We start from the raw sequence: 14,216 nt of genomic DNA on the forward strand, positions 1-14,216 counted from the left end.
GAGGGCCTTGTGATGGGTGAGGCTTTGCTTTTTGATCCAAGCAGGTAACTGTTCATCTCTTCTAGAGCAAAGAGAGCCTCACCTTTGCAAGCTGGGCTAGACTGGATGGGGTCTGGATTGTGGTCTCAGCTCTGCCTGTACCTTGCCACGCACCCGGGGTGGGCCATCCTGACACACCATAAAGGGATGGGATGGCCTCTCCAGCCTGGGAAGCAATAGTGGGTTGTAATTGTCCGAGCTGGCTGCTGCAGGGGTGTCAAGACATTCTGAGGGTGTGTCCCCTGTCTCGAGGACAGCAGTGGGTTCCGTGGATGGGTCTCAGCATCCAGACTTGGGGCACATCACATGTGAGCTAGCCTTCTTCAAAAACCCTAAGAGCCCTAGAGACCTGTCCCTCCATCAGTGGCCACACCAGGCCTGGGGACACTGGGTTCTCCCCGTGTGATCTTGGAATAGTCAACTCTGTACCTCTGTTTCCCTTTTTAAAAAAGGGGTCTAGTCATAGTCCTGGCCTGGGAAAATGCTTTAAGGCTGAAGATAGAAAACCCTTTTGAAACGGGTTGGTGGTAATCATGAAAACTGCTTAAGGACTTGGAGGAGTTTGACTTCTTTATTGGGAATCTGGAAGGAACTCTTTTTAAGTTAGAGTTTCAAATATTTGAGGCTGTTTAATTTGGTAAAATAATCCTAGTTACTCAAGAGGCTGAGATCTGAGGATTGTGGTTCAAAGTCAGCCCAAGCAGGAAAGTCCATGAGACTCTTGTCTCCAATTAAACACCAAAAAGCTAGAAGTGGAGCCCTGAGTCCAATCCCCAGTACAGACAATAAACAAAATAAAATTAAAACCCTCACAAGCATCTATAGTTTTGTTTTTATAAAATTAAATTAGTTTCTTGCTTCTACTGGGCACTGTCCTTTGTTAGATTTTTTTTTTTTGCTTGTTTTTTTGCCAATCTTGGGGCTTGAACGCAGGGCCTGAGCATGGTCCCTGGCTTCTTTTTGCTCAAGGTTAGCACTCTACCACTTGAGCCACAGCGCCACTTCTGACTTTTTCTATATATGTGGTGCTTAGGAATCAAACTCATGGCTTCATGTATACAAGGCAAGCACTCTACCACTAGGCCACATTCCCAGCCCCTAGCTTTTTTTTTTTTTAATTAAAATTTTTTTTGTTCTTTAGCCTTTTTACTCAAGTGATACTCTACTACTTGAGCCATAACTCCACTTCTGGCTTTTGGTGGTTAATTGAAGATATGAATCTCATAGACTTTCAGCCTGGGTTGCCTTCGAACTGTGATCCTTAGATCCCAGCCTCGTAAAACTGAAGAATTTAAATAAATATACACACTTATATCCAATGTTGAAGATCAAACTCAAGGCTCATGCATGATAACATTCTACCAGTTAAGCTACATCCACTGGCTGGACCCCTAGTGTGTGTGTGTGTGTGTGTGTGTGTGTGAATTGTGGGGCTTGAACTCCACCTGGGTACTGACCCTGAGCTCTTTTGCTCAAAGCTAGTGATATACCACTTTGAGCCACTGTACTACTTCCGGTTTTCTGGTGAATCTCATAGACTTTCCTGTCTGGGATGGTTTTGAACTGCCATCCTCAGATCAGGTGTGAATCACCAGCAGCTGGCCAGTTTTTTTTTGGACAGGGTTTAGGTGGTGTAACAAAGGATGGCGTCCAACAACTTGAGTCTCTTGCATCAGCCTCCAAGTGCCTGTCATACTACAGAGGTGTTACCACCATGTCTGGATCTGCGATGTTATTATAAATGTTCTAGGTGGGCCTCAAGTGAAAGAGCACCAGCTTAGCAAAGCAAGCCCAATGTGAACACAAGACACTGTGTTTAAGCTCCAGATGGTGGGGTGGGGTGGGATGGGGTGGGTGGAAATCCATCCAATCATCCATCCTTCATCCCATCAGCAATGGGAATACATCTAGGTGGGGGGGATAGCTGGGTAAATAAGGATGATGAGGTTCACAGGGGAGTCAGGGAACTCAGTAACAAGACAAGGGGAAGGGTTCTTTCTGTCCCTTCCGGAAAAACCCTCTGAGCGAGAATAAAAGGAGCCAGCTAGAGGAAGAGCACTTTCTGGCTGTACCGACCAGCGGCGAGGACCGCCCCGCCCATCAGGACCCGCCCCTCCGACCAGGCCTCACCCCCTAGGGGGCGGGGTCAGGTCCGCCCCAGACGCTGGCGCTTTAAGTGGGGGCGGGGCTCTGCGCGGCGTTGGCGGCGGCAGCGGCTGCGGCGGAGGCCCAGGCGGCGGCGGTGGGCGGCGGCCGCTCCTCAGCTGGGGCGCGGGCCCGGTTGCTGGACGCCGGATGCCAGGTCCTTGGTGAGTGCGGTAAGGCTGGAGCTAACGGTGCCGGGGGAGAGGGGGCACGGTGCTCACTCATTCGCTCCAGGCGTTGAGAGGTCGCTGCAGGGCGGTGGAATTGGACCTTGGGCCGGCCGCGACCCCGTAGGCCGCGTCGGAAGTCGGCGACCCCAAGTGGCAAGGGCCTCCCGCGCCGCTCGGTTCCGGGCTGGCCGCGCGCGCTTGAGTTGGGGGCGGCTCGCGGCGCGCGGCTCGGGCGCGCGCGGTGTGGGCCTCGGCGCTCGCCGTAGGCCGCTTCTGAGGCGGTCGCTCTTGGGCGACCGGAGCCGCCGGCCGCCGCCGCCCAGGGCTACTCCGGGATTGTTTGCGCCCCCGCCAGGGCTTGGGGGCTGTTTCTGTCCTGTTTGTTGGAGCCAGGGGCCGGTTCTGAACCCCTCGGGGCTTCCACGCGAGCACCTGGCGGGCTTGATCGTCTCAGGGAGCAGAGGTAGGAGCTGCGACAGCGCCTCTGGCGGCCCGGCGGTGCGGAGCCGCGCGGTGGGTGGGGCGGGCCTGTCCCGGCCTGGGGCCAGGGGGCGTGGCGCAGTGTCTGGGTCGCCCGGGACGTGGTGAGCCTTTCGGGGAGTCCCAACAGTTTCCAGAACCGGACGAGATAGGACCTTAGGACTTTTTCCCTTTGTGTGGGAGGGTGGGGCGCAGTGGGAAGCGCGGCCGGAGGTGGTGGTGGTCTGGGAAGGCGCACACATTGAGGACTTCATTAGAGCAGAAGCCAGCTTTCCCCAAAGTTTGGTAAAATATGAGGGTTCCGAATCCGTCACCGTAAGTCTTAGGTCCTAGAGGATGGGGATGAGGTTGACTTTTGGGAGGACTGTGTCCTCAAAGGGCAAGCAAAGAAGGCCAAGTTACCCCTGTCAGACTGGCAGGGCCCCTTCCCAGTGTCCTTGTGGCTTTCTCCTCCTGGGCTTCTGGTTGGGGACTTACGGGAGGATGTTTTGTGAGGTGGATGGTCATCCTCACTTGCTGCATCGAAGTGATACCTGTGCCTCAGGGTGACCCCATCATCTGCAGGAAACCACTTTTTATTTTTGTGCTCATACTGGGGTTTGAACTCAGGGTCTGGGTGCTGTCCCTCAGCTGGTTCCCTTCCCTTCCCTTCCCTTCCCTTCCCTTCCCTTCCCTTCCCTTCCCTTCCCTTCCCTTCCCTTCCCTTCCCTTCCCTTCCCTTCCCTTCCCTTCCCTTCCCTTCCCTTCCCTTCCCTTCCCTCTCTCCTCCCTCCCTTCCTCCCTCCCTCCCTCCCTCCCTCCCTTCCTTCCTTCCTTCCTTTTTTTCCAAAGGTAGTGCTCTACCACTTGACTCACAGCTCCACTTTTTGGTAATTAATTCTGCCCTGGCTGGCCTCGAACAGCACACTTCACAGCTCAGCTAGGATTATAGGTATGTGCCACACCACCTTGCAACCACTTCATAATGTGGAATTAAGACAACGCAAGAATGAGGACAAGCAATTCCAACTGGATCTGTCTGGATATTTGTGGTAGTTTTTTGGCTATGGAACTAGGGTTTGAACTCCTTATGTTAAAGCTTACTAGGCAAGCCCTCTCTCCCACTTGAGCTACACACCCCCATGTGACAGTTCTGGATGAAATCCAAGTTTCCGCTTGTGTGTAGCTTGGAGCAGTTCTCAAAGAATGGTCAGCCTGCCCCTAGTTCACCCTGGAGGAGCGTTTTTTCCAGAACATTGTATGCTTCACTCGCAAACAAAATTGAAACCTTCTTAGGCCATCTCTGGGGTAATGCCTGGCAGGGTGGTTTTTATTTTATTGTGTTTAGTGATGCTGGGGGTTGAAATACAGGCGTCATGCATTCTAGGCAAGTTCTTTGCTATGGAAGGATGCCCTTAACCCTCTGAATGTTTCTGGTTTTGTTTTTGGATTTTAAAGACTTAACTTGGGAAGATTTTCCCTCCCTAGTACTGGTGATTGTGAACCAAAGACCTTAAGTTATTTAGGCAAGTGCAAGTGTGCATTTAGGTTTATGCAAGTGCAACGATTTAGATTTTCAGAGGTTGTGAGCATGTGCTCGTGTAAGTTAGCTAACAGGATGCTCCTTTTCATAGGCTGAGGAAACTCATGGACCTGTTACTTTTCTTCTGAGAAAGAAACCAGCTCTCAAAACAAAATGGCGTTTGTTGCAACACAAGGGGCTACAGTGGTTGACCAAACCACTCTGATGAAAAAATACCTTCAGTTTGTGGCAGCTCTCACTGATGTGAATACACGTGAGTTGGTGCTTTTTATAGTTAAGATGTGCATTAATATGATTAATTAATATGATTAATATTATTCACCACGTTCAAATGGTAAACCCACTGATATTCATAATAACATTAACTTTTATTTAAAAAAAACACCTTGTTTTTTCTTTCTTTACTTTGTGGAGAAGCCAAATGATGAGTATTACTGGCAGGAGCCCCAAAGAGGCATGTGGATGTGTGTGTGTGTGTGTGTGTGTTGGATGAATGTATGATGGCTGGTTATAGGGAACTTGCTATGTGCCTTCTTTTATTGGGCTGTGACAGTCAAACTGATAAGATCTGACTGCTTCTCTTCAATGTTCAAATTAGGAATTCAGGAACATGCTTAAACATAATTTCCATTACCTGATGAATTGTTTTGCTATTTACAGCTGATGAAACAAAGTTAAAAATGATGCAAGAAGTTAGTGAAAATTTTGAGGTATGAGCTTTATGTTTTATATTCTTTATGAGGTAAACATGTATGCTTCTATTGCTTGTTCTGTCACTCTTTTTTTTTTTTTTTTTTGGCCAGTCCTGGGCCTTGGACTCAGGGCCTGAGCACTGTCCCTGGCTTCTTCCCGCTCAAGGCTAGCACTCTGCCACTTGAGCCACAGCGCCGCTTCTGGCCGTTTTCTGTATATGTGGTGCTGGGGAATCGAACCTAGGGCCTCGTGTATCCGAGGCAGGCACTCTTGCCACTAGGCTATATCCCCAGCCCTGTTCTGTCACTCTTATCAACTCAAAACTCATTTTAACTTACTGTATTTCTAATGTTAAAATTTGAGACTGTGAAAAAAAAAATTTGAGACTGTGCACCATGCTTTTGTCTTCACACTGGTGGAAATGAACACCAAACTGTGTTGAGGAATGTTGGTTTTGTTTTGTTACTATTTTTGAAACAAGTTTTCATTTCTGCATTAGATTTTTTATCAATGTGACATTGTACCAAAGGAAAAATAACTTGAGGGAGGAAGGAGTTTTCGGAGTTCATCCTGTTGGGAGTATAGGAGGGCTGCTCACATGATAACAGCTAGGAAGCAGAGGGAAAGAACGCCTGTGCTAGCTGATGTCCTCTTTTCTCACACTTATTCCATCTAGACTCCAGCCTATGGGATGGTGCTGCCCACATTCAGGGCTCATCTGTCCCCCTCAGTTACTGTTCCATGTGTAGACTGTCTCTGGAAATGTCTTCATATTTCAATGAAGCAAGTTAAATTTTTTTAAAGAAAAGATCACTTCTAGTGATTCAGAAGGGTTTATGACTGATTTCATTTTTCTCTTTTCCTTTTTTGGAGGTACAGGGGTTTGAATTCAGTTCTTTCTCCGTGTCTGCAGGTGTTCCATGATTTGAGCCATGCCCCTAGCCTATTATTTCGTTAACTCCTTAGGGCTGAAGTTTTAGGCTAAGTAACTGGGCTATTTTTTCAAGACAAAGAATAGAAACTTTCATGTTAGAAATGAATTCATCGTATCAAAAAAAGCTAGTTGCTGAGTCAATTAGTTGAAATACTGCCATACTAACTAGATAACCTGCTGAATGAATGAATCTCTCTCTCTCTCTCTTTCTCTCTGAGATGGGATCTTACATTGTAGCCAAGGTTGAGTTCAAACTGGTGATTCTCCTGTGGCAACCTCCTAATTGCTGGGATTACCTGGCTTGGTCTGGAGGAGATATTGGAAGCTCTGTCATCAACAGTTATTATGAATTATTCTGTAGATTTCCTTAACTTTTTTGTGTGCTGGACGTGGGCCTTGAACTCAGCACCTGGATGCTGTCTCAGCTTTTTCAATTAAGACTGGTGCTCTCCCTCTTGAGCCATAGCTCCACTTCTGGCTTTTTGATTGTTAGTTGGAGATAAGAGTTTAACAGGCTTTTCTGCTCACGCTGGCTTTGAACCATGATCTTCAGATCTCAGCTTCCTGAGTAACTAGGATTACAGGAGTGAGCTGGCATTACCACTGGTTTCCCTGACATTTAATTTTAGTGCTAGACACTATAGACCTCTTCTCCACTCAAAATGAGGAAGCTTGCCTGCACAAGCTATGACAGTTGATCAACTACAACCTTTGTATGCAGCAATCCCTAATGAAGACCAGTCACCATTGCTGCAGTGTCTTTAGATGAATATGGAACCAAGATGTATCTTCCTTATTTAGGAAGAACCTCATAATGGAGTTTTCAGCTCCACTGTCCCTGATGGGAGGCAGGAGGCACAGGTCTCCTGCTGGCTTGGTTTCTCTGTAGTTTTATGCCTTCTTGTCAGCATCTCCATGCTGTTTGATTCTCTTCCTCTCTTCAGGATCTGGTCTCTTTCTTGTCACTCCTCTACTCATTTACGGAATAAAATGATTGATGTTCTAATATGCCATTTTGCTCTGCCTCCTTCCAGCATTTGTAACTTTATCAACTTTATTGTGTTTAGATCTCTTACCAAAGCAAAAGTCATCTTAATTTAATTAAGCTATGTTACCACTAAAGCATCTGAAAATAGCCAGATAGTCTTTTGAGATTACTATAATTTGTGGAGTTGAAATGAAAGTAAATGCATATTACTTAAAAGGATTATCTTTAATTTTTGTTTGGTTAGAATGTAACATCATCTCCTCAATATTCAACATTCCTGGAACACATCATCCCTCGATTTCTTACATTTCTCCAAGATGGCGAAGTCCAATTTCTTCAGGAGAAACCGGCCCAGGTAATAATGTGTTCCAGAGTTGTAGTGAGAGAAAAGTCTCATGCTATACATTTGCAAGCATTTACAAATTAAGACAACTCAGGAAACATGGTTATTATTTAATAATGAAAGAGGTATTATTTGAGCATGCTGAGACTTGCCTATAATTCCAGAATCTGGAGAAGCAGAGATCAGGAGAAACTTGCTTGTGGTCAGCGAAAATTGTCAGAACCCCATCTCAACCAATAAAATCCAGGCATGGTTACACATCTGTGACCCAGTTGAACATAAAATAAATAGGCCAAAGGATCCTTGTCCATGTGGACAAAATAGGAGACCTTATCCAAAAAATAAATAAAGAAAAAAGGGCCAGGGGCATAACTCAGTTGATACAGTGAATCTACTCCCCAGTCACTTCCCAGGGACAACGAGGAGAATGAAAGAGGTTTTGTCAATTCATGCTTTGTCCAAGACTGTTGCCTCCTCACCTAAGTGATTTAGTTTTATTCGTATATCGCATATATATCTGTATCTAACTATAGCGACATTGTTTATTATAGTCAATTTAGGCAAATACTAAGAAAGAAAAATAGTTGAGTGATGCCACCTCTTGTAGCCAATTTCAATACCATTTAATACCTGGACAGGTTATACCATTCCTCACTTTGGTCTCCATACATTGATCATCTTAAAACAGTCCCCTTATTCCACTTATTGTTTGTTTTGCCAGTCCAGGGGCTTGAACTCACGGCCTGAGCACTGTCCCTGGCTTCTTTTTGCTCAAGGCTAGCACTCTGCCACTTGAGCCGCAGCGCCACTTCTGGCCTTTCTATATATGTGGTGCTGAGGAATCGAACCCAGGGCTTCATGTATACGAGGCAAGAACTCTACTACTAGCCCATATTCCTAGCCCCTTATTCCACTTTTTTTGGTAACTATTTTGGACTTTTTATACACACACGCGCGCACACACACACGTATGTATGTATAAATGCATAATACATAAAGATGTGTTATATACATTATATATATGAACTCAGGTCCTCAGGCTTGCTGTTTGCTAGGTTGGCACTTTACCATATGTCCTTAGCACTACTTTTTTGTTGTTTTGAGATAGAGTCTAGCAAGCTTTTCTGCAAATAGGAGCCACTGGTTCCCATCAGCTTACATCTTGTAAAAAGCACTGGCCATACCACCAGTGAAAGTTCATTTGTATGACATATATTTATGTTTATGAGTTTACATATTTACTTGTCTGTCAGCTCTACAAACAGTCATAGAAGCTTGACTTAGTAGGCCCAGACTAATGGGAGATTGCATCATGGGAGCTAGACTGAGGTATAAAGGGATACCTCAAGCTGAGTTCAGTTTGTGTTTTGCTCTTTCATCTTACTCCATATTCACACTAGTGTCAGTCTTCTGGAGATACTGTAAGTTGTGGAGAGGAAAAGTTGCCAGGCATGGTAGCAAGCACCTGTAATTTTAGCACTTGGGATCTCAAGTTTGAGATCCTCCTGGACTACGTGGTAAGACACCGTCTCGAAAAAAAGAGAAAATTTCACTTAGTTGACTAGGTACACAGTTGTGGAAATACTGAAAATAACAAATTCTGATACCTTGAATTATGTTTTATATTAGCGTTCGTTAGTTATGGGGGAGAGAGGTTTCATCATTATATTTCTATATGTTTGCAATATATTCCGGATAGTCTGGATTCACTTAAATAGTTACAGGATACTTAAAAATTAGATCCATCTTGTTGTATGGTGGTTGCTGTTGCTAGGTACTTAAGAGCTGTGTGACATTTATAAAAGGTGACACAATTAATTTGAAGCTTCTTCTTTCCTTACCAGCAACTTCGGAAGCTAGTGCTTGAAATAATTCATAGAATACCAACCAACGAGCATCTTCGTCCTCACACAAAAAATGTTTTGTCTGTCATGTTTCGCTTTTTAGAGGTAAGATTTAGGAATTAAGTCTCATTATTTAGCCAGATTCAGAGCTTTCAGTGATTTTTGTTATAGCAAAATCCAGGATTGTACAGTAGTCTGCCTTCCACTAATTCTGACTCATGTAAGTAACATTTTTTTTTTCTTAATGCACCTTTTCCCTATGGGCATTAAGGAAAAGAAAACAAACTTTAGTTATAAAGATTGATTTAGAGGCTGGGAATGTGGCTTAGCGGTAGAGTGCTTGCCTAGCATGCGCAAAACCTTGGATTGGATTCCTCAGCACCACATAAACAGAAAAAGCCGGAAGTGGATCTGTGGCTCAAGAGGTAGAGTGCTAGCCTTGAGCAAAAAGAAGCCAGGGACAGTGCTCAGGCCCTGTGGTCAAGAGCCAGGACTGGCAAAAAAATAAAAATAAAAAAATAAAAATAAATTGATTCAGCTGGGTACTGGTAGCTCACGCCTGTAATCCTATTTGAGAATCCTATTCGAAGCCACCCTGGTGGGAAAGTCCATGAAACTTTTATCTTCAATTAACTACAAGAAGCTGAAGGGGAGCTGTGGCTCAAGTGGTAGAGCACTTGCCTTTAGCACAAAAACTCAAAGACAGTGCCCATGTCCAGAATTCAAACCCCAGGACTAGCACCAAAAAAATCCCAAAGATTAATTTAAAAATTAAAGTCACAAATGTTTTAATTTAGGAAGATGAATTGACTTAAGGTAACTTTTCATATAGTGGAAATCATATAGTGGAAGATTATGAACTTGTGATTCACAAACTGGCCCAGGCTCACTTGCCTGGTGTTTTGTGTTGTATGAGTCTATAGCACTGCTTCATTGTAGTGGGTGCTCAGAAGTGGGTGCTTCAAATCTTGAGGGATCCATTTTCTTTATGATCTGTAAAGTTGTTTTCTTGTTGTCTTAGTCCTTATTGTGTTTAGAATTCTGTTGTATCATTGGGCCTCTTGGCAAGATAAGTTTTCCAAAACAGGAATTGATTGGATTTGCTAGCTATATACCCTGTTGCTTACCTTCTGTGAGGCTTTTAACTTCATAGGTAAAATGTGGTTGGAATCCCTTACATTGCCTGTAGTGCTGGAGAGGTCCTGTGCATTGTGGGTTCCAACCTGGTAATTGTTCTTTTTTGGTCTTGGCAGTACAGATTGAGTACTCCTAACCGAAAGTGCTTGAAATACTTTTGGATTTTGGAATATTTGTATATACATAATGAAATATTTTAATGTTATAGCCCAAATCTAAATAGAAAATTCACTTACAACCATTTAAACTTTATATGTATGTGTCACTTGAAGGTAATTTTGTATCCTACTTTTAATGTGTCTGTGTTTGATTGGCCCAACATGTGAGGCCAGGTGTGGACTGTTCACTTGTGCTATCATGTTGGGTACTCAAAGAATTTGGGATTTAAAAGCATTTTGGGCTTAGGTATTTTTGGATTAGGGATGTCCAGCCTATATTTCTAAGCAGTGAACAGTGTCAGTTTGGCCTTGAAGATACTAGTTCAAGGTGTGACTTGCCATTTATGCTAGTTCATCAGTTTCTCAGTGTTATTCCATAGAACTGGCTGGCAGGATGCCCTTCAGGTGGTTCATTGATGCCCATGATACTTCCGTTTTGGGAGAGCTTTGTTTTGGGGGGTTATGAATTTTTAGCAAATCAACTAAAATATGGGAAGTGTGTATTCAGAAAATGCTTAGAAAATTAAATTAGTCTTTGATCTTGAGATTAAAACATCTTCAGAAGCATAACTTGTTTTTTACATTTTTTTTAAAAGACGGAAAATGAAGAAAATGTTCTTATTTGCCTAAGAATAATTATTGAACTACACAAACAGTTCAGACCACCGATCACACAAGAAGTAAGTTCCTTATCCTGGTAGCATTTATGAAGGGTCAGGTTCCTTCTGCTCATGAATTTTTGATTCTTTTAAAATTGACTAGACACTGTAGAAAACATAGCCCACATCTGGGCACTTTATGGGTTTGCCAGTTCATTTATTTTGAATGTATATGCCAATATTTTGCTAAACTTGTCCCCATGAATTGTGCTAGAAGGCTCTGGTCATATTCTGTTGAAGAAGGGAAGGTTTAAGATGGATGGGAGTTGTGAAGCCATAGCTGGGGGGACATCAGCTCTGCAACTCAGTACCTAAGTGGGGTTTGATGGCATCATAGTCCTGAGAGTCTCAAAATGTGTGAGGACTTTATTACAGTTAATTTATTTTTATTTATTTATTTATTTTTTTGGTCAGTCCTGGGCCTTGAACTCAGGGCCTGAGCACTGTCCCTGGCTTCCTTTTGCTCAAGGCTAGCACTCTGCCACTAGAGCCACAGTGCCACTTCTGGCCGTTTTCTGTATATGTGGTGCTGGGGAATTGAACCCAGTGCCTCATGTATACGAGGCAAGCTCTCTTGCCACTAGGCCATATCCCCAGCCCATATTACAGTTAATTTATAAGAGCTATTAATTTATAAAAATTAGGCTCAGTTATTGGCATATATTTGCAGTAAGCACAGGGTGTTCACCATAATTATACACATTTCTTCTCGTAGGATAGATAACCTTAGTACTCTTGCTGCAGATCACTTGGAAGTTAAGCATAAATGTGATAGAGAAGTTCTGCTTGGCACTATTTCGCTGTTCTCATATATATATTTCTGCATAATTGTTACAGCACTGTGTATAACATTTTATGTTGTAATGATTTTATTTCACTTCTTAAGCATTTTCCTAATCATAGAAAAATTACTAAAAAAATTTGTTTGGTGATACTTGGGATTAAACTATGCCTGAAACTTGATAGGCAAGGCACTCTAGTACTGAGCTATGTCCCTAGCCCTAAAAATTCCTTATAAAGTTAATGGTGTACATTATTTTTTCTTATGGGTTTCCTTATTTCTGGACATAAAGTTGTTTCCATTAAAAAAAATTGTGACTAGCAGTAGATATCTTTGTTTATAATTCAAGTTAACTCATTGAGTCAGTCAAATGTGTCCATGCTTTAGTTCTGATATATTGCTAAGCTGATTTCTAGAAAGGGTTCAGCAATTTCTGGTTGCTTAGTATGAGGTTCTCCCTCTTACTATATTCTCTGGAGTATTGTGTGTTAATATTTCTGAGAGGCAAAATGAGTATTTTAGTTTTTATCCTTTAGAATTAGGAATTCTGTTCATTCTCTTTGTTTTGTACTTCATAGCCATTGTCTGTTTATATATTGTCTGGGTCTGGCATCACCCCATGTGTTTTCTGTACATTAAAGTAATTACAATTTTTCAGTGTTTTCCATTTATAAGTGTATTCTTATAAGTTTTTTCTTTTTGCAGATTCATCATTTTTTGGATTTTGTGAAACAGATTTACAAGGAGCTGCCAAAAGTAGTGGTATGTTTGTACTGTAGTTTGTATTTATTAACATTTATTATCTGGGATTTGTAATGGTTTACTTGGAGAAACAATTGAAGGGATATTGCTAATTTTATAATAGGGAAGGTTTAGTGATAGCAAAAATCTAGGTTGGTAAATACCAATTCGAAGATAAAAATTGTCTTTTGATTTTAGCCAGGTGCTAGTGGCTCAAGCCTCTAATCCTAGCCACTCAGGAGACTGAGATCTGTGGATCAGGGTTCAAAGCCAGCCCAAGCTGGAAATGGCTCTGTGGCTCAAGGGGTAAAGTGATAGCTAGCCTTGAGCACAAAGAGGTTCAGGCCTGGGGCCAAAAATATTTCTTTTGATTATTTAGTTTAAAAACATTTATTTATTTTATTGTATTTTTTGTCAGTCATGGGGCTTCCTGCCTGGGTTGACTTTAAACCATGGTCCTCAGATCTTAGCCTCCTGAGTAGCTAGGATTATAGGCATGAGCCACTGGTGGCCAGCTAAAAACTTTTACTTTTTATTAACATAAAAGCATTACATTTTTATTGTAGAAATTTTGGTAAAAGCAAAAAATTACCCATAATCTCACTTGAAAGCAACTGTTGACATTGAATATTGTCCTATTTTTCACTTTGTGCATTTTATATAAATGATAGAGCTCAAAAATCTTTTTTTGGAGAGTAGTTTTATATTGTGATATTTATATATGACTATATAATTGTTTTCTGGTGTTTTATTAAGTCTTTTTTTTTCCATTCCTGGGCCGTGGACCCAGGGCCTGAGCACTGTCCCTGGCTTCTTTTTGCTCAAGGCTAGCACTCTGCCACTTGAGCCACAGCGCCACTTCTGGCTATTTTCTATATATGTGGTACTGGGGAATCGAACTCAGGGCTTCATGTGTACGAGGCAAGCACTCTTGCCACTAGGCCATATTCCCAGCCCCTTTTATTAAGTCTTTACAAGCATTTTGCTTTCTTCTACCAAATGACAGATGTATTTTCATAAGGTATATTGTATTTGACTTTCTGGCAATGTCTATTGTTTCACTGTAGAACCGCTACTTTGAGAACCCTCAGGTGATCCCTGAGAACACTGTGCCACCCCCAGAAATGGTTGGTATGATAACAACTATTGCTGTCAAAGTCAACCCTGAGCGGGAGGACAGTGAGACACGGACGGTAGGTGCTGGCACCTGGCCCACCCAGTTACTTACTTTTCTGGGGCTCCTCCACTTGGCAGAGGGCAAAATGAACTAGTATAGGTCTTTAAAAATCACTGAAATTTTTTCTATCTCTCTTTATTCTTAACTTTTTGGAAGCATTTGATATAAGTGATTACCTGGCAGAGCCTCACTCAGCTAGAAGGGGTGAAAGAGAGCTAGTGGGTCCTCGGGAGGCCAGAGTACAAAGATCAGTATGTCTTAGGACATTGATGAAGTCCTTGAAGTCACAGATAAATTTGTTGTTCAATAATTGAAGAAAATAGGCCCTGGGGCAATTCCAGAACAGGGTCCCACCCCTACCTCTTGAGTTGTCTGACGTTGGGGATCCTTCTGACCTTATTCTTC

General features: G+C 43.0%; 1 protein-coding gene across 11 annotated transcripts in view; it reads left to right on the forward strand.

The window, feature by feature from the left end:
- The first annotated feature begins 2,275 nt into the window (after positions 1 to 2,275).
- LOC125366930 (transformation/transcription domain associated protein) overlaps positions 2,276 to 14,216 on the forward strand; it is a 105,236-nt gene continuing 93,295 nt past the window's right edge. For 10 of the 11 annotated variants that reach the window (XM_048367628.1, XM_048367648.1, XM_048367636.1 and 7 more), the window contains exons 1-7: positions 4,448 to 4,609; positions 5,017 to 5,066; positions 7,216 to 7,326; positions 9,159 to 9,263; positions 11,050 to 11,133; positions 12,599 to 12,655; positions 13,702 to 13,827. In XM_048367628.1, the coding sequence (XP_048223585.1) occupies positions 4,510 to 4,609; positions 5,017 to 5,066; positions 7,216 to 7,326; positions 9,159 to 9,263; positions 11,050 to 11,133; positions 12,599 to 12,655; positions 13,702 to 13,827 (633 nt within the window). In that variant the 5' untranslated portion in view covers positions 4,448 to 4,509. Of the gene's footprint in view, positions 2,349 to 4,447; positions 4,610 to 5,016; positions 5,067 to 7,215; positions 7,327 to 9,158; positions 9,264 to 11,049; positions 11,134 to 12,598; positions 12,656 to 13,701; positions 13,828 to 14,216 lie in introns of those variants that run through there. The other variant, XM_048367626.1, reaches the window with a different exon arrangement.

The sequence above is a fragment of the Perognathus longimembris genome, chromosome 1 (genome assembly GCF_023159225.1).
Source record: "Perognathus longimembris pacificus isolate PPM17 chromosome 1, ASM2315922v1, whole genome shotgun sequence".
NCBI classification, from domain to species: Eukaryota; Metazoa; Chordata; class Mammalia; order Rodentia; family Heteromyidae; genus Perognathus; species Perognathus longimembris.